Source organism: Fukomys damarensis, unplaced genomic scaffold, assembly GCF_012274545.1.
Source record: "Fukomys damarensis isolate Sample0158 unplaced genomic scaffold, DMR_v1.0_HiC HiC_scaffold_17, whole genome shotgun sequence".
Taxonomy (NCBI): Eukaryota; Metazoa; Chordata; class Mammalia; order Rodentia; family Bathyergidae; genus Fukomys; species Fukomys damarensis.
Window position 1 is genome coordinate 54,363,905 of NW_022900929.1, and position 21,079 is coordinate 54,384,983.

Here is a 21,079-nt window from a genome sequence, read left to right on the forward strand (position 1 = left end):
TGGTACCAGGGATTGAATTTAGGACTTTGCACTTGCAAGGCAGGTGGTGGCATTCTTGCCACTCTGGAAGTCCTCTTTAGTTGCACCATCATGGCTGCCTTGATGTCCTGAACCAATTCAAAACATTTACCTTTTGTAGTTATTTTGACTCTGGGGAACAGCTAAAAGTTGTATGATACTGCATCTGGTAAATAATGTGGATGATGACACACCATAATATTTTTACAAGATTACCTATCTACTGGATAGTATTTGGCAGTAGCATTCACCATATTTTTTATTATACCATGTAAGGACACAAAAGAGGACTTCCAGAACTGCTTAAAAAAACCGGCAAAAATGATAGCTGTTTGCAGCAAGGGTGAGTATTTTGAGAGGGATTAACAGCAATGCATCTTTTATTGTAATAAATGTTAAAAATTTAATTTTCACCATATACAGTAATACCTTGGTTCATGAATGCTTGTGTTTGCAAACAATTCAATTCACAAAGCATTTGGCAAAATTTTGCTTCCACTTGCAAACTCTTCAGTAGATGAGAAACATACCATGGCCAACTTCCCCACACAAACACAAACAGTCATTTTCCCCAAAATTGTAAAACAAAATTAAATTCATAATTCAAAGTACCATTGTATTTTGATCACACCTCATATGTTGAATTCACAGTTCATTTTGTTATTATGCTTTATAAACCATATCCGAATTTTTTGGTTTTTTGAGACAGGGTCTCTCACTATGTAGTTGAGACTGACCTGGAACTCACTATGCAGCCCAGGCTATTCTCAAACTTACAGTGATCCTCCTGCCTCAGCCTCGTGAGGGCTGAGATTACAGGAGTGCACCACCACACCTGGCCTGAATGTATTTTTATATGTGTAAAATATTATATCATTAAATACTTTTAGGGAAGAATTTCTCTATACATTTTATTCATTTAGAAAGTACAAGTATTCATGATACATACTGGCTTTTCTTTATTTCATATATGTATAACTCAAACTTAAGAAAAACATAAGCAAACAAAAAACTGAACCTATTAACAAGTATCTAGTTCTTATAAACCAATAAAATGCCCAGCTGAAAAGGTTAACAGGGTTAATTTTTTTTTTGATACCAGGGATCAAACTTAGGACCTTGTGCTTGTAAGGCAGGTGGTGGTACCACTGGGCTAAATCCCTGGCCCAACAGGGTTAATTTTTAATTTCTTGTTAAATCGGCCTGTAAGAAAACTATATTATTCACCAAATAATCACATCCTCCTTTTTTGTTTTTTGCAGTACCAGGGATCAAACTCAGGATTTTGTACTTGTGCCACAGGTGTGGTGCCACTGAGCTAAATCCCCGGCCCTTTCCTCCCCTTTTTTGTTTCCCCTGGTACTGGGAATCAAACTCAGGACCTTGTGCTTGCCAGGCAGGCATAATGCCACTGAGCTAAATCCCAGGCCCATTCTTTCCCTTTTAATATGTATTTTTCTTTCAAGATCCTAGCCAAAAAACAAAAAACAAACAAACAAACAAAAAACCACAACTAAATGATTACCTTCCTCTGTAAACAGAAAATCATCAACCAACCATAGATACTTGCTCTATCAGAGCATTCAAGGGACATTACAAAATCAGAGGGTAACTAATTACTTTAAAAAAATTTTATCAATCTAAATAGGTAATCCTTACTGAGTTAACAAATCCACAGCACAAGGAAGTGGTGGAAGAAGATGCTGAATTACTTCTTCAGTAAGGAGATCACCGCAGTGGCAAACAAAGCTCTTGACAGCTGAAAAAGAAAACATACTTTTACACAGTGTACTGTAATTAACCAGGAAAAGAGTATTTGACTATGGTACAGCAGTTGAAGTTTTATTAGAAAATAAACACCTCAAACCAGAAAATAATTCTGCAAAATCTAGTATTAAAACATGTTTTCTATCCGTAATCATTAAAAGAAAAATAACAGCAACAAAAACAAAGACAATAGAAACAAAAAAGAAAATAACCTTCCTAGGACTATAAAAGGGACCAATAACTAAGTAAGAGAGTGCCACTCTCCTGGAGTTTTACTCAGCCTTTTAACTCAGAGGTTAAAAAAAACAAATGAGCCTAGACTTTCATGTTTGTCAGTTTTACACTAGTTCTATACTGAAGTCAGCAAGTTAGGATCCCCCCACCCCGGGAACCAGGGCTCAAACTCATCTGCGAGGCAGGCATGGTGCCACTGTGGTACATCCCCAGTCCTGAGAGTGTTAGGATTGAAAGATGTTGTGAAACCAGGAACATTCTATCAGGAGTTGCTTTATATGAGGATGAATTTCAAGATCACATTTACAATTGATTTTTCACTTTTTTTTCCCTGAGTCACTATGAAGTTCAGGCTTCTCACTATGAAGTTCAGGCTGGCCTTGAACTCAATATGGAGCCCAGGCTGTCTTTGAACACCCAGCAATCCTCCTGACTCAGCTTCTTGAGTGCTGGGATTATAGGCATGTGCTACCATGACCAGCTGATTTTTTCACTTTTAAGAGTATAAAAATGCCATGAGCAAACAAAACCAAAATCAAAGTTTCTCTATCCAGAAAACCCATTCTTTGTTAAAATTTTAATTGTGGCATATTTTCCACATATGCTGTACTGTCAAAAGGTACAACTTTCCTAGATGTACAGATTAAATGGGAACTATGCTTCATTAGTGCTATTTAAACCAATTCCTAGTACTTATGAAAAGAGGAATGGAGATCTATTTAAGATAAAGAAAGCAATTTTGACAGTTTTCTACTGGACTGCATCATGCATTAGCCTAAAAGTGAGGACTCTCAAGTTTGGTTTACTACTTCATTCTTCAGTTACCATCATCAATCAACCACGTTCCGTTACAAAAATCATTCGAGGCAGATTTTCCCCCACTCCCAATTAAATGAAATATACAGTACATGTAAAGACAGAGAATGGAGACAAAGCCCAAAAAAAGGGAGATAAAAGACTAAACTGAACTCACCACTGAGTGCACCAGCCCGTCCTTCCAGGGTTACTTGCCATGTAAATGAATCTCCTCGGCATTTTTCTGTTTCCAGATCTTTAGGAGATGCGGGAAAGACACACTTCCACAACAGCAGAACTCGAGCAAGGTGATGACTGACAACTGCAGGACCTGCAAATTATTCAACCTGTCACTTACAAAATAATCCAAAGATGTTACTCTTTAAGCAGGAATTTCCCTCTTAAATATAATTTAGCCAGACATGTTGGCACAGGCCTTTAATCCAAGAACTCAGAAGACAGAGACAGAAGGATCTCAAGTCTGGGGCCAGCCTAGGCTACACAATGAGATTTCATCTCAGCAAAACAAAACACCCAAAGAAACAAACAAAAATTCAAAACATATTTTAATTTACTACTACAATAGTTTCTTTTTTTTTTCAGCTTTAATTGAGTTTATTGGTACATTTTAGGGATACAGTTTAGTTACATTCATTGTTGGGATCTTGTACCTCTACATGACAGGTCTTGGTTCTCATTTTTTCCCCTTGTCCCTGCCCTCCCTTCACCCCCAATAGTTTCTTTTTTTTAAATCTCCTGATCCCAAATGAATCTACCATTGAATGAATGAATTACTCTGAGAATGTGCTGGAGACAGAGAGGAATAACAAGGAACAAAGGTTAAAAAACCTGGGCTCTGTATAAACTCTACTACTGTTATGTCCCCTTTTGAGACTCAGTTTATTATATGTATAAAATAAAGCTGGTACCACCTGCACTATTTGTATCCAAGCATGTCAGACCCAAAAGACAGCATGCCCTTTGCAAGTTTTTGGAAAATCTATCAGAGTTCACATTGATGGAAGACATAATTGTTAAGTTAACAAATAACATATCCCCAATTTTCAGAATGGCACTTTTTTTTTTTTTTTTTTTTTTTTGGTGTTGGGGATCAACCTAGAGCCTCACATATGAAAAGCCTACACTCCTGGGCTGCATCCTTAGCCTCCAATGTTAACTTCTGATAGCAACTTGTTCAGGTCAAGAATCAGATGTGGCCAGACACTGTGGTGCACATCTATAATCTCAGCACTTGGAAACAGAGGCAGGAAGATCGCTGTAAATTTGAGGCCAGGCTGGGCTACACAGTGAACTCAAGGTCAGTCTACAAAGCAAGACCGTGACTGAAAATAAACCAAAAGAAAAAAAATTCAAAAAACAAAAACAACACCCCCAAAGAATTAGATGTGAAATATTTGAGAGCAACACATGAACTGAAGTATGAATTCCCAGTAATAAAAGGCAACACAAAGTGCTAACATTAGTAATTTAAAAAGAGAAACTAAGAAAGAAATGTAAAAATTAAAACCCACAGCTTTTCTCACCAAGCAATATCCTGGGGCCACCTTAAAATTCTCCTATAAGCAAGCACTCCCTTCTTCTCATTTCCATGTAACACTGACTGCAGATCTTCCTTTCATACTATGGCAATGAAGCACAGAACTAAATTCAGCATTGGAAGGATATGGCCTAGATTAATAACCTCGTTCTGGTCACTTATTAGTTGTGTAAGCCTTAAAGAGTAACAACTTTTCTGTGCCTCTTTTCCCATGTACAGATGGAGATAACAACAGTATCTACCTCAAAGGAGAGTTTCTAAGGCTTATAGAAGTTTATATACAGAACAGTGTTTGGCTCATTGTAAGCATGTATATAATACTTGGCATTCAATTATCACTCAAACATTTTACTTATTTTTACAGAAATGAGTGTGCCTAGTAATAAAATGAAAAAGCAACTGCAAGTCAATTTCTTTTTCTTCATTCTGGGGATCAAATGTGGGACCTTGTGCTTGCGAGGCAGGCAGCGGAACCACTGAGCTGAATCCCTGGCCCTGCAAGTCAATTTTTTAATGTATACAATTTAGTAGATGAAAAATTTCTCCATTTTTCTTCTTCTTTTTTTGGGGGGGGTACTGGGGCTTAAACCCAAGACCTCTGTATTGACTTTTTTTTGAGACAGGGTCTCACTATGTAGTTGAGACTGACCTGGAACTCACTTTGTAGCCCAGACTGGTCTCAAACTCGCAGTGATCCTCCTGCCTCAGCCTCCCAAGTGCTAGGATTATAGGCAGGCGCCACCACGCCTAGGTGTATTGACTATTTTTAATTTTGTATTTTGAGACAGGGTCTCACTAAGGTCAACTCATGATCTTCTTGTGTCATCCTCTCAGAGTGCTGGAATAACAGATACATTTTTCTTCTGATCTGATTTTTAGGAAAAGACAAAACACTTGCTGCTCACTACTTTTTTAGGGGTGGGAGTGCCAAGAATGAAACCCAGGGCTTCATGCAACTGGGCAAGGGCTCTACCAACAATCTGCCTCTCCAGCTGATTCATTATTTCCTTGATAAAGTAATACCAACAAAACAAGATACAAAATAAACAAACTAGAACTGGAATAAAAGGAACAGAAGTGAGGTAATGAAGTATAAAGTGATTGTAAAAGGTTAGCGTGTGCTGACTACACAGGCGTGCACACTGCTACTCATATACAATGATCTAATAGGATCAGAAAGTTCTGAAAGCAAAATTTAGTCACATACCAGAAAACAAAGTAAGTGTGCAGCTACTGAAAGTACCCACAATTAAGTTTCATCTGTACAGTATTTACCCTTCTACCCTAAAGATAGTTCATAAGATTAATACTGGACAGTATACCATGTCTTCCTAAAGAAGTGATAATATAATGCCATTTCAGAGGCCTACAAACTAAATTACTAAAAATGAGTATGCTGTAATGAGAAGGTTAAATCCTGCATCTATCAAAGATAACACACATCTACTTCACGAGCCATCCACAGATATACAGGACACAGGGACATCTGTAGGTGACCCCATGTCAAATAAACTGGAAAGTGTAACAAGACAGATTACAAACTATTGCAGTGCACATTTAAGGAGCAGATTTGATGTGATTTACTTAGGTTTATATTGTATTAAAATAATGAAAAAATTATAAATTGTGAAGGAAATGATCAAAATACAGAAAAGGTATTAAACCTGAAAGGTGAAAATTAATAAAGCATCCAGATTGTTTGCTAAAACTTCCTTCAAAAATGAATCAAGGGGCTCAGGGGTTCTGTCACATGCCTCGCGAACGTAAGGTCCCGAGTTGATCCCCAGTACCAAAAAAACCCAAAAACAAACAAACAAAAACCCAAAAATCAAATCAAAACAAAACAATCAAGGCTCCTTGAAGAAATGGCAAGCCTGAGGCAGTCAATGTACAACATAACACCTGGAATATCCTATCACATAAAATATTGTATAAGAATCTAGGTTCATATAAAAAGGACGTATGAATCAAGTTCCCAATGACCAAAGATGAGACAATTTGAGGATCAAGGAAATAATAACTACATTGGAATTCATGATACTTAAAAACTTCATTGATACCTTTTGAGAGTTGCTAGGACTCTACTATACCTAAAATAGACAATAAGGGAAAAGAAAAATGCATAAGAAAAATGAATAAAGCCCCAGAAAATGTAATTAAAACATTTGTCTAATTTTAAAATCTTTTATAGTGATCATGAATATAAAATATGATATTCCAATTTTTTAAAGGAAAAAGTATCTCTTGTAGTCTTCAAATGAATGATATTGGTTTCAAGAGCTTTTATTAAATATTATATTTATTAAGTAGTTTATTCCCATTTAACTTCACTAACAATATCAATATGGCATGCATAAAAACATCCACCAAACAGTAAATAAAAGCTTGCTACATTACAACAATAATATTGTGAAATAATGGTTTATGCTAGAGGCCAAGAAACATTTTCTGTCATAAAGTATTTTAGTCTTAAAAGTTATACACTTACAATCAGATACTCAACCTTTCACTATAGTACCTGATGCCTACAGGCAAACTTTTTTCTAGACACTGAAATTTGACTTTCATATAATTCTTTGAAAGTTTTTTATTTTACTTTTTTTTAATGGTAGCAAAGTTTTGCATTTATTAAAGGCAGGAAAACAGGTTCTGCAGAGTGAGTCTGGGCCAAGTAAAAGTAGAAAAATAAATAAGCTCTACAAGAGAGTGGGCAACCGTGAAGGGACACAGCAGCTGACTTTCATATAATTCTTATGTCACAAAATATTCTGTATTTTTTGGAACTATTAAAAAAAAATCGCCATTCTTGGCTTACAGACTTTGTAACATTCACAGCAAGCTTTCAGCCCCGACTCTGACTGAAACAGGTATGCACTGCTCCCCAGCCATTTCTTGGGTTTTAGTCTAGTAGGTCCCTTGTACTATAACCCCCCTGTGTTAGAGCACAGGCCCTAAAATAAAGTCTCGACTGGGTGTTTTTGTAAAAAAAAAGAAAAAAAAAAGTGGCAAAAAATAAAAACAAGTGGCAAGCTAGGTTTTGCCTCTGGGCTGAACCTGATCTAGTCCAATAAAATCATCTTAAAAAGTATTAAAGTACTCTTTTATTAATGATTTTTAATTTTAAGATCCTTTTAGATCAAATTACTCCATAGACAGCCAGGTTCCAAAATGATTTATTGACCAAATCTAAGTAGTTATTTCATATTCTGGCACTAGCTTATATACTAGATTTAAAATATGACTGTGATAAAATAAAAAAATTGTATTACAGGATATAAATGGTCACGACCATAATGCAATTACTTATTTGTTTTTTTGGTGGTGGCAATGGGGATTGAACCCAAGGCACTCCACCACTGAGCTACATCCCTAGTCCATTTAAAATGTCTTTATTTTGAGACAAGGTCTCACAAAATTGTCCAGGCTGGCCTTGAACTTGTGATCTCCTGCTCTTACCCCCACTGAGATTACAGGTATATGCCACAGTATTGGGCTCAATTATGGATTTTCAATAGATACAGTTTAAATGAGCCCTATCCCCTTGAATGTGGAAACTTTATTGGGTGTGACTAATCTTTTTTGTTTGTTTTTTTGAGCCAGGGTCTTGCTTTGTGGTTCAGGCTGGCCCTGAACTCACTAGGTAGCCCAGGCTAGCCTCCAATTCTCGGTGATCCTCCTGCCTCTGCCTCCCCAAGTGCTGAGATCACAGGTGTGTGCCACCACACCCGGCACCAATCTTAAAATTAATTTTAAAACTGATTTTTAGACTTGGTATTTTCTCTTGCCTATCCTTATACAGAGGAGGTGTTTTTTCTGAAGATAGACATGACTTCTGTTTGGAAATGTTCAAGTCATTTTAAGCCCGAAAAATGCTTAAGTTGGTTTATCCTGCTTAAGGCTTATACACTGATCTGGAAGAAAATGAAATTCAAATGAGATATCTGAAAATATTTTTTAGGAATAAAGTAAGTAAATATCATTTTTCTTTTTTTGAGACAGGATCTCACTATGCTGCCCAGGCTGGCCTTGAACTACTGGGCTGAAGTGGTCCTCCTGCTTTAGCTTCTTTCTTTTTTTTTCCCATTAAGTTTATTGGTACATTTAAGTAAACCATACAGTTATATTCATCATTGGGATCTTGTTTACATGGTATATCTTGGTTCTTATTTTTTCCCCAATCCCCTGGCCCTCCCTTCATGCCCTTCATCCTTCCCTATTTACAAAGACTTTATTTTCATTTTTTGCTTTAGCTTCTTGAGTAACTAAAACTACAGGCCTGTGTCAGGGTGTATGGTAGTAAATGTCTTTTTTGTTTTGTTTTGAGTAAATATCTTTTTAAGATGACCACTTGGATGAAAATATTTGTGTAGCTATTTAAATTGACATATATTAAAGTTAATCTCCATAAATAATATATACTAATCATTTTGCTCAGCAAAGTATTTCATAATTCTATCAACCTTCTAAAGGACTGTTACCTAATGTCATAAGAGCAGCAATCAACAACCATCCAGCTTGTGTGCGCTGAGCTGAAAGGCGACTGTTTTGAGCAGCAGAACACAGCAAATCTTCTGCTAATGCCATAATAATCTGTTTATATATGGAAGAACAAGGCAATACAAATCAGTTTATAATTTAGTGAAAAAATAACAGCAACTAATTATAAGCTCTTGAAAAATTAATTGTCACATATAATAAAGTGATGAAAGACTTATTCATGTAGACTACATGATGGGACAAATCATACAGGAAAAGTACAAAAATACTAAATTTTCAAGATGAAAAACCAATATAGTAAAGTGGAGCATATAAGGACAATATCGTAAGACTTCAAACATGGCTGTATAGACTTTTATTGACAGGGTATCATTATGTAGGCCAGGATGGCCTCAAACTTATGGAGATCTTTCTGCATCAGCTTCCTAAGTGCTGGAATTATAGGCATACACCACCATACCTGGGCTTGCAGTATAAAATTTTATTTACATTTAGTGTTAATCAACTATCTTCTTGGATTAATAATTACCAACTATCTTCTTCGATCAAAATACCAGAAAAGTTTCTTTCATATAGTAATCTTCCTATTTATTTATTTTTAAGACACAAGTCTCATTTTATAATCCAGGCTGGCCTTGAACTTGCCACGTAACCCAGGGTGGCTTCAAAGTTGTGATCCTCCATCTTTCAGCCTTCTTAGTATTGAGATTATAGGCACACTCTTTTTAAAATTTGATAATACAACTTGTGATACTTCAAGTGCTAGTATACTACCACAGCTGAAAGCAGTATTTAGCTAAGTTTCAGAGGAGAATGAAATTCATCAAAATGTCATAGTAAAAAAAAAAAGTCTTGAAACAACAGAACCAGATGTAATATGCTCAAAAAACTTCTATTACCAATTACCAATGCAGCAAGTATTAAGAGTTGTGTTTAGGGCCAGGGATTTAGCTCAGTGGTTCCACCGCAAGCGTAAGGTCCTAAATTCAATCCCCGGTACAAAAAAAAAAAAAGAGAGAGTTGTACATAGCTTCATAGAGAGAAAGATTAATGTATTTTAACATGTTCGTGATGGGGCTGTGATTCATATGTCTTGCTCCTGGGTGGCTTGAACCACTGGTCTTACATGCATGACTGTCCCATTGGGCAGCTTTTTAACTTTCTTACTAAAAAGATTGATGAAAGTGATTAGATTTGTCTGTACCACCAGTCATACAAGCCAGGAGAACATGTTAAAACAACTAACTTACTACTAATTTAAGACTACCTGCAAGCTACACAGTTGATGGATGGCATTTAAAAAATAAATAAATAAATAAATAAATAAAGGACAAAAACCATTTTAGTCAAATCAGGACAAGTGGACATTATCTAGTAAATTTCAAATACAATGTGGGGATGAGATGTGAGGATAAGTTTAATTAAATATATGCAATGAATTCTTAACAAAATATGTTAGTTCAGCATATAACTAAAATAATAAATTTAAATGAGTAGTACGACCTAAAATTGCAATGCACTGTCCATGCAATGTTATTCCAATGGAATTGTCAATGCTCAAATATTTTTGGAATTTCTGAAGTTGTAAAATTGTCTTAGGGGGGAGGATAAAATAAGTTATTTTTTAAAAAACTGTCTTTTGTAGAGCCTCTGCTATGGAGGACATACTATAAAACTCATCAATGACACTCAAGTGATAATGAAAAAGAAAGAATAGTGATTTATTTTCTCAAAAATGTGTGAGAGGGCTGGGGATTTAGCTCAGTGGTTCTGCCGCCTGCCTTGCAAGAACAGGGACCCAAGTTTGATCCCCGGTACCAAAAAAAAAAAAAAAAAAAAGTGTGAGATATCAGTTATAACCTGTTTACTACCAAATAATTCTTCAAAAACCTGCAAATCCTAGTTATTAAAAAAAGCACTATACTTTGCCTATTTTATGTTCTATATTTTATAAAAAAATTTTTTTTTTTTAGTTCTTCTATATTAAAACTGAGCTATCTATTGTAAATGGGGAGGTGAGGAGGGGGTGAAGGGAGGACAGGGACAAGGGGAAAAATGAGAATCAAGACCTATTATGTAAAGGTACAGAATCCCAATGATGAATGTAACTGTATTGTATACCTAGATTGTACCAATAAACTCAAAAAAAAAAAAAAAAAAAAAAAAAAACCTGAGCTATCTAATCATTAGGTTGTCCTGCATGGCTTTGACTATGTTATACACAAAGACTACGATGTTTTTAGGAAAAATCTGAAACATTATTATTATATATAAAAGATGAAATCATTACCTTGCCTTTTCCATGAGGAATTCCCAAAGGACAATGTTTCACTGCTCCCAGCAAAGCTGCCACAGCAAAACTAAAGCCAGTCACTGCTTCAGGCAAAGACTTCAGTACAGTAAGCCGTTCAAGGCAGCGATCTAACAGAGGCGTTAGGTAGCAAGGTAATGAGACAGCAATGCAGCGTAAACACCAAGCTGCCGCTAGTTGAACAGAAATGCTAGGATGAAGAACAACTGATATGACACTCTCAAGAAGGCCTGAAAGAAAACAAACAAAAGATGATGTAGAAACACAGATAAAATTCACCCATAAAATAGTCAAAAGAACACAGCCACCTAGATATAAGATATTAAAAACCAGTCAGAATGAAAAAAATTAAAAGTGATACATAACTAAAAATAGTTTTTTAAACCTGAAAGTTAAAAAGTGTGGTGGCACACACCTGTAATCTCAGCTCTCAGCTGAGGCACGAGGACTGCAAATTTAACCCCAGCCTAGAGAACTTAGCAAGACCCTTTTTCAAAATAAAAAGGAGTAGAGAAGTAGGTCAGTATGAAGGCCTTGTAGCCAATCCCCAAAACTGCAGGGAGCGAGGGAGGGCTAGAGAGAGCGAGGAGAGAGAGGGAGACAGAGAGAGAGAAAAGGAAATGAGATACATCCTACAGAAAGAAAAAAAAAAGTCTATACTTGTTATGGTTCAACATATTCCTTAAAGTTAAGCACAGTGGGGCACACATGTAATCCCAGTGCTTTGGAGGCTGAGGCAATAAGATTGCACGTTCAAATGCAGCCTTGACAATTTAACAGGACCCTGCTCACAATAAAAAGTAAAAAAGGGCTGGGGATGCAACTGTGCTACTGGGTTTAATCCCCCCAAATGAAAAAAACAAAAAACAAAAAAGTGTGTAGATGCTTGTCTAGCATGTGTGAGCCCCTGGGTTCAACCCCTGGCATCCCAAAACAAGAACAAAACACAAGTTTCACATCAGTTGCTACTTAAATAATGTGTCCCAGATTTATATCACTTACAAACACAAACCTTCTCATTCAGCAGGAAATGTATATCAAAAAGGACAAAAGCCACAAAAAATGATTTTTTTTTTTTTTTGAGACAGGGTCTCCTTACATACAAGTTCAGGCTAGCCTTGAACTCACTGCATATCTTAGGCTGGCCTCAAACTCCCAGCAATCCTCTGGCATCAGCCTCTTGTGTACTGGGATTTCAGGCATGCTCCATGATGTCTCCCACAAAAAATGAATTTTAAAGGTGACTATAAAAAAGAAGTTACTCACTAAAGACCATATATATGATTTGATTTATATGAAATGTCCAAAATAGGTAAATCCATAGAAGCAGAAAGTAGACTTGTGTTTTTCAGAATCTAGGGGAAAGGTAAATGGGAATGACAGCTAATGGATTTCTTCTTGGGGTGATGATAGTGGTAGCAGTGATGATAATGGTAGTAACTATACAACTCTGTGACTATATCAAAATTACTGAACCATATACTTCTAAGAGGGTGAACCTTATATGAATTATATCTCAATAAAACTTCTTAAAAATGATTAATTTTCAGAAAGAAAATAAAGCCTGTTTTAAAAGACCTTTAAGGAACTGGCTTACACATGCCATATGATATTAATGTTTTCATTGCAGCTGAGAGCTAAGAATTCAGGTTTAGTTTATTTCTCTTTAGGTATTTCCATGTTATCGTAAAAATTTCAAGAAGGAAGGACAGAGAGAGACACTGAGAACAGCCTTTAATCACAAAAACAAAACAAATAGGTAAAAACCTCCTTATATATATTCGTGTTTTAAATAATCCTGATCACAAATTTTAAAAAAAATCTTTTAAGTCTAAAGTGAAAACTACAATGAGTAAGCTATCTGAAGATTTCCTTCCTTGAATATAAGCAAAATACAAGGCATTCAGATGTATTCAACAGGTATACCTGTACTTGAGTCCTGCAGCAAAGGGGCAGCTGTGGTACCAAGATTATGTATGAGATTTCCAAGCTCTTGTAAAGCACATACTAGCATATGTTGGCTGGCTGATACATCTGTGGAACCAAACCGGGTTTCCAAATTACTGTCACTCAGTACAGCATCTGACAGAAACATAAGAATTAATTATGCATCACTGTTTTATAAAAATATATAGAGGGATTAGGTGTTAGGAGTAGGAAAAATAGGCAAATACTAATACAATCCCACTTGATCAATATGAAACCCTTAAGGTTAACTAAAATGCTTAAATGGAAAATGAACTGCATACCAGATTTAATTAACTAACAACTTGATCACAGGTCTCTTTTTACTTTTAGAAGGAGGCACTGAAGCCGGGCGTGGTGGCATACGCCTGTAATCCCAGCACTCAGGAGGCTGAGGCAGGAGGATCACTGTGAGTTCGAGACCAGCCTGGGCTACACAGTGAGTTCCAGGTCAGTCTCAAAAAAAGAAAGAGGCACTGAAAAAGAGAACTCATGGGAAACTAAAAAATATTCCAATATTATTGACATCAAGATAAGAAGAGAGGACTTAATAATTAATTATGTTATAGGATCTGAAATGGACTAATTATTTCAAAAAATAATTTACCTAGCTCTTATAGGAAGCACTACATGAATTCTAAGGAACCATTAACAACAGCCTTCAGGATTTTCTTATTAATTAATATAGTAATGGATCTGTCTAGCTTTAACATTGTTGAAACAGACTGCCTTCAGAGATTCATACCCACAACTTTCTTCTGCTTCCAGATGGCCTGACAGATATCCTTTGCAGCAGCCATTTGAGCCTTTTCTCCAAGAAGGCCTCCTATGGTAGCTCGGAGGATAAATGAAACACACCGGCGACAGCAGACAGCATCAATATGAGTCTGGGAGGCTTTAGGGTGTGACTGTGACACAAGGCTTAGGATATGAGAAAGACAGACAGCAAAATTTTTCTCTAGCCATGCTCCTCCTAATGTTGAAACAAATACCACGTAAGCCTAAAAACGAAAGGAGTTTTATCTTTAAAATTTAATCACTTCAACTCTATTAATATTCTTTTCTATAAAAATGTAAAGTATTCCCCACAAACTGTACTCTTTACTCATTTACAGCCACTCGATAAATATAAACATAGTATTACTTGTTATGCTTACACACAACAGCATAGTCTTTTAAGTGAAATTTCATTTATGCTGTCCCTCTGTTTTATTTTGAACAGACTCTAAATTTTCAGGCTAGCTGGTATTGCCAGTTAACTTGTAGGATGTGCCTGTGGCTTTTCTGAAAAAAGTTCCAAGCTATTTACCATTCTGAACGAGAAAACTCAGTTTAAACATATAAAAACACTATAAGAATTAACTGTGCTCCAACACCATAACTGAGGGAATTTAGTTCTAGGAATCTGAGGAATGTTTACAGTGATAAATCACTGCTCTTTATTTTCATCAATTTCCTTTTTTTTTTTGTGGTACCGGGGATCGAACTCAGGTCCTTGTGCTTGCGAGGCAGGCCACCGAACCGCTGAGCTAAATCCCCGGCCCTATTTTCATCAATGTTAATGGTTTGTCTTATTTCATATATACAAAGACAAGTACTTTTCTTAAATATGTAATCTCTTCCTTAGAAACACTTAATTGAGGGCTGCACTATGAAACTCACATTCTTAAGATCTACATACCATATAAAACAATACAAATTTTTTAAAAGTTTAAGTTTTTTTTGGTACCAGGGCTTCAACTCAGATCCTTGCACTTGCAAGGCAGGCGGTAGAACCACTGAGCTAAATAAATCCTTGGCCCTAAGAGTGTAAGTTTTTCAAATCATATGGCATTTAGGGAAAAAATGGATAACTTAAGGAAAGAATACAGGGACCTTTTGTGTTGTTTCATTCTAAAATACTTCTTCTATGCTGCTACCTGCCTGGCAAGTGCAAGGACCAGAGTTCAATCCCTGGTACCTAAACGAACACCCACCGCCTCAAAATGCAAAACAAAACAAAAAATACCTCTTCTAAGGTTTTAGCTTTTAAAATTGTTTAGGACCATAATTAAAGCACTGAAGTAGATTACATGTTCCTTTAAAGAGTTATTTATATACAAAAACAAATAGAAAAGAAAAATAGTTAACCATATAAAAAAACATTTATTGCATCCATGCTAAACAATATGATACCTAATAGTTTAAAATAAACTCTGTAAGCACAGATAAACACAATGAAAGAAATGTTCACTCGGGAGGCTGAGGCAGGAGGATTGCTGTGAGTTCGAGACCAGCCTGGGCTACATAGTGAGTTCCAAGTCAGTATCAACTACATAGTGAGACCCTGTCTCAAAAAACAAACAAAAAAAAAAAACCAAAAAAAAAAGGGAAAGAAATGTTAATCACAAGTCATATTAGTGTTCAAGAAATGTTAATTACAAGTCAAAATGTTGTCCATGTTTCAAAGGAAATAAAAATCCTCCATTAGGAACTTAAACAATGTGGATAATAAGATTTTCTTGTGGGCCGGGTATTTAGCTCAGTGGTTCTACTGCCTGCCTCACAAGCACAAGGACCCAGGTTCAATCCCCGGTACCTAAAAACAAACAAACAAACAAACAAAAAGATTTTCTTGTAACCTAGTTTTAAAAAATATTTTGGCCTTGTTTTATCTATTTATAAATATGGGCGCATAAGCATAGGTGTGATCCACATAGTATCACTTCAGTGTTAGATACTAAAACTCATTGCCACCTGTGACAATTACATTTAGATACTAATTTTAATTCCAACCTGAGTAACTCCAACTCGAACATCCCTACTGACTGAACTGGTTCCTTTCAGCATATCTCCACTGGCTCGAAGAAATCCTGAACTCCCACGTAGAAATCCTGTTCCTAGTAATTCCAGAACTTCCTCCAGAGACACTTTGCGATGGCTTTGACGTGAGGCTGCTATGACAAAGAACAAAACAAAACTATGATTCATATTTTATAAGACTAAATTTTAGTGCATGGCTTCATTTGGGGTTGGGGGGGGTTGCTAGGGATTGAACCCAGATCTTGCATATGCTAAGTACCTGCTTTATCACTGAGCTACACTCCCAGTCTCATTAATGCCTGATTTTGATTTGTAAAGAACCAGAATATTAACAAACTAAAAATTCAACAAAATACAAAATTAATAGGCCATTCTATACATTAATGAAAAAAAAGTCACACAGGGTTTCAAAAATGACACCTTAAATGTATGTGCGTCTTTAAAATCCTCACCCATTATTCCCTTCCTCAAACAAGAATTTAAGAGGCTAATAGTCTTTGTTGCTATGAGGAAAGAGCCCCCAGTTTTATGCATACTAGGTAAGTGCTCTACCACAGAGCTACATCCCTAGCCCAGGATAAGTTCTCTAAAACAAAGGAAAGAGCCAAAGATTTAGCTCAGTGGTTCCACTGCCTGCCTCATAAACACAAGGACTGGAGTTTGATCTCTTGTACCTCCCACCAAATAAAATAAAATAAAGGAAAGCATAAAAAAAGCTGCTCTACTTTTCTACAAACGAAAATGCTACACATTGCTTTAAAAATTCTTCTGAAATATTAAACATGCCAAGACATAATTTTCTTTTTCCAAATGCTCCGTAACTTTTAATAAAATTCATATAAAACAACCACCATATTTTGTCTCTAAAAAGGCTCAACTGGCAATACAATTTTTGTTATTCCCTCAGTCTGTGAAGAAAGCAAAGTTAGGGCCTGGGGTTTAGTGCAGTGGTGCCACTGCCTGCCTTGCAAGTACAAGGACCAGAGTTCAATCCCTGGTACCAAAAATAAATAAACAAAAAAAAGAAAGCAAAGCTAAATACTACCAAAATTACTCAGTTGGCTCTTAGATTATAATAAAAGATTAGGTAGGGCAGGAATGCCCTTCAATTAAGGCTGCCTACAATTTGATACAACTGAATTTCTCACTATGGCTATCTACAGAATAGCTCCATTAAAAAGAAAAAAGAAATCCACATCCCCCTTTTCATTTTTCCTCTGAAAATTAACAGTAACAATCTCTGACCTGTGTTATAGACTCAAATCAGCAAAAGAGAAACTTTCATTAATGTTATAAACATCAACAACAAAATGTACACTCTAGTCCAAAGAAGAAAAAAAATCCAACACAAATGAAAATCGATCATGGTATTTGGAAGAGAAATATTATTCAGTAGTACAAAATCAATCCCTTCATGGATCATAAATTCTAGGCAGAGTCAAAAAATGTAATAAGTGACTAAGTATACTTTACATTAAACAGTGATTAAAAACCATTCTTCAAATACAGTAAGATATATCAGGTCAGGAACACGAGAGTAGAGGGAAGTATTTTTATTTGAAATAGGGTTGTTGGGGGAAGGAATCATTCAAAGAGTGCTATGTGAACATGGTTTGAGTGTATTGAAGAAATTAGGCATGTGGATATTTGGAGAATTTGTTGGCAGAAAAAGCAGCTGTGGCAAAAAGGCCTTAAGGAGTGAGAAGATGCCTGATGTGTTCAAGCAGAGCAGTGTGAGTGGAACAATGGAGGAGGTGCAGTAGGAAGTGGGCTAGAGCATATGTATAGATGGGAAACGGTGGAACCTTATAGATCAGTATGGTAAGGACATGACTGAAATGAAGTGCCAGTACCGGACCCTGAGAAAGGAAAAGATAAAATATGTCATTTTGCTACTGTGCTAACAGCAGATTATAAAGTGAGGAAAATCAAAAGCAGAGAGACCCATTAAAAGCAGAGTAATTATTTCAAGCAAGAGGATCAAGGTGGTTCAGTGAAGAAAACTGACAGTCTGGACACATATATCTAGAAATATATATATATTTTTTTCTCAATTAAAAACACCTTCAAAATTATTTTATTTTTAAAAAGCTGCAAGAAGCCAAGTGTGGTGGCAAACGCCTGCAACCCCAGCACTCAGGAGACTGAGGCAGGAAGATCACTGGGAGTTCAAGACCAGCCTGGGCTACATAGTGGGTTCCAGGTCAGTTTCAACTACATAGTGAGACCCTGTCTCAAAAAACAAACAAACAAACAAACAAACAAGCTGCAAGAATAGTAGCCCAGGCTGGGCTCGAACTCACAGCAATCCTCCTGCCTCAGCCTCGAGTGCTGGGATTACAGGCGTGCACCACCACACCTGGTTTAGGTGGAGCTTTTGACAGATTATTGAGTTACGAGGGTGTTATACTCACAGGTAGACTGGTCCACTGATGATGTTAGAAGGTGGGGTTTGGTGGATTACTGGGGGCATGGCCTGGAAGGATATACAGTACCCCTCTCCCTGGCTCTTCCCTTTATGCTCTGTTTCCTAACTGACATGAAAAGCCTTTCCTTTGCCACCCCAACCCCCTGCTGTTTCTTTTTCAGAACCAGCCTACCATAGATTAAAACTTCTATGAACTGTAACCAAAACAAAGTTTTCCTCCTTTGAGCTGAGTTGCAGGTATTGGGGTTTGTGTCTTAGTGACAGGAAAGTGACTGAGACAGAGTCTAAATTGGCCAGACTGGGCTTGAACTTGTGATCCTCCTGCCTCAGCCTTCTAAAAGTGCTGCAATCACAAATATACACTATCAAACATAGCTAAAAAAGATCATATTTATCAACTATCTCTCCTGTAGTCATTAATCTTCTACCATAAAAGCTTTCCCTTTTGTTTATACTACATACATTCCTTTTTTATTTAATAGGTTATAATCCATTTCTTCTATTATTCATTTTCATGCTAATACTGTCCTAGATTTAACTAGGGGAAGTCTCTACAAAATGCTGATAGCTAAGGGGAAGGGACGAAGCTCAGTGGCGTCACATTTGCCTGGCAAGTGCAAGGTTCTGAGTTCGATCCCTCGTACCAAAAAACAAAACAAAACGCTAGTAGCATATGTTTCTTTCCTTTTGGCCAAAGATGTTCTAGACTTCCAGGCTCAACTTGGACTTTCTGTCCTAATCCTAGAATTAACCACTCTCCAAGGAATCCCAACTCTGGATGTTTTCAGATAGTTAAGTGTACAAGCAGAGCAGGTATTGTATGTGAGGGGGAGCAAGAGGACAAGCACTTGGTTCAGGATGAGTTAATTTGAAACTTAAATGGCCATCCAAATGAGATGTCAAATAGGCAGCTGGATATGAATGAGGCATCCAAGAGAGAATACTATGCTAAAGATTTAGGAATCCCTGGGCTGGGGATTTAGTTCAGTGCTTCTGCCAGCTGCTTTACAAGTGCAAGATCCCGAGTTCAATCCCCGATACCCCGCCCCCACAAAAAGGTCATCTAGTTATCCAGGGCCGGGGATTTAGCTCAGCGGTTCCGCCGCCTGCCTTGCAAGTGCAAGGACCCAAGTTCGATCCCGGTACCAAAAAAATAAATAAATAAATAAAGATTTAGGAATCCCTGATATTCGATTGAATTTAAGCCATAAGTTTCAATAAGAACACGAGTGAGAATATGTGGAGAAGAGCAAAAGACCAAGTACCAGGACATGAGCCATCTCCTCTAGGAGACTAAAAGTCAGGCAGCCTAGGGAGACTCTATTTAAAAATAAAAAAATAAAGGGTTGGGGACATAGCTTAGTGCAAAAATCCTGGGTTTGATTCCCAGTACTAAAGAATTAAAGAGAGAAGGAAGGAAGGGAGGGAGGGAGGGAGGGAGGGACAAAGGGAGGGAGAGAGGAAGGAAAAGTCGGACAAATGAACTAAACTGAAGGGTAATTTCTAATGAGGAGGCAGGAAAACCAAGAGAGCATCTGAGAGAGGAAAAGAAGAACACGGAAGAGGATCAGCTGAGCAAAATATTTCTGAATGGTCACGTAAGATGACTAAGAACTACCTACATTTTAGCAAAGGTTTAATATAAGGTTTAATATAAGCTTCACAAGGGCAAGAACATTTATCTGTTTTGTTCAGTAACATATCCCACATGCTCAGAACAAGTCCTGGCCATGCATCAGCACTCAACAAACTGTTGAGTAAAAAGAAAACATACAAATAAGCAACAGGTATAAGAAAACATGTTCTACAATACAAATCAAAACTACACTGCGCCTGCGTAGAAAGCACAAGATCCTGAGTTCAATCCCTGATACCAGTGGAGGGGTGTGGGGAAGAAAAAAAAGAAAAAACTACAAAGAAATATTACTTCACACTTATTAAGATGGCCATTACCAAAAAAAGCTATTAAGTACAAATGTTTGGGCTGGGGATATAGCTCAATGGCAAAGCGCTTGTCTACTGTGAGCTTGGGTTTGATCCTGAGTACCACAAAAAACAAAACAACAAAAATGTTTGTGAGGATATGGACAAAGTGAAACCTTGGTGCACTATTTTGGTAGGAATAGAAAATAATGCAGTTAGTGTTGAAAACAATATGAAAATTCTTCAAAAAATTAAAAAAAGAACTACCACATGGTTCAGCCATCCCACTTGTATTTATCCAAAAAACTGAAATCAAGATTTCAGAGATATTCGAATGTCCACGTTCACTGCAGCCCTACTCACAGTAGCCAACATATAGAAACAATCTAGTCCAGGATTTAGCTCAGTAGTTCCGCCACCTGCCTGAGTTAGATCCCCAGTACCAAAACAAACAAACAAACAAACAAACTAAATGCCCATTAACCTTAACATTATGCAAAATAAGTCATATAGAGACAACATTACTTGATTCCACCTACAAAAAGTATCTATAACAGCAGTCAAATTCATAGAATAAAAAAAGTAGAGGGGCTGGGGATGTGGCTTAGGGGCCTGCCTGATAAGCACAAGGTCCTGAATTTGATCCCTGGTACCGAAAAAGAAAAAGAAAATTAGAATGGTGCTTATCAGGGCCTGAGAGGAGGAAACGGAATTACCAAATAATGACACAAAGTTTCAGATAAACAAAATGAATATATTCTAGAGATCTTCTGCATAACAT

At 36.8% G+C, this 21,079-nt stretch overlaps 1 protein-coding gene across 4 annotated transcripts in view; it reads right to left on the minus strand.

Moving 5' to 3' along the window:
• Heatr5a (HEAT repeat containing 5A) overlaps positions 1 to 21,079 on the minus strand; it is a 152,455-nt gene that overhangs the window by 67,181 nt on the left and 64,195 nt on the right. For 2 of the 4 annotated variants that reach the window (XM_033765122.1, XM_033765120.1), the window contains exons 7-13: positions 15,921 to 16,078; positions 13,891 to 14,146; positions 13,107 to 13,262; positions 11,160 to 11,410; positions 8,851 to 8,962; positions 2,993 to 3,145; positions 1,678 to 1,777 (exon numbers count right to left, since the gene is read on the minus strand). In XM_033765122.1, the coding sequence (XP_033621013.1) occupies positions 1,678 to 1,777; positions 2,993 to 3,145; positions 8,851 to 8,962; positions 11,160 to 11,410; positions 13,107 to 13,262; positions 13,891 to 14,146; positions 15,921 to 16,078 (1,186 nt within the window). Of the gene's footprint in view, positions 1 to 1,677; positions 1,778 to 2,992; positions 3,146 to 8,850; positions 8,963 to 11,159; positions 11,411 to 13,106; positions 13,263 to 13,890; positions 14,147 to 15,920; positions 16,082 to 21,079 lie in introns of all 4 variants that reach the window. The other 2 variants (XM_033765121.1, XM_033765119.1) reach the window with 1 other exon arrangement.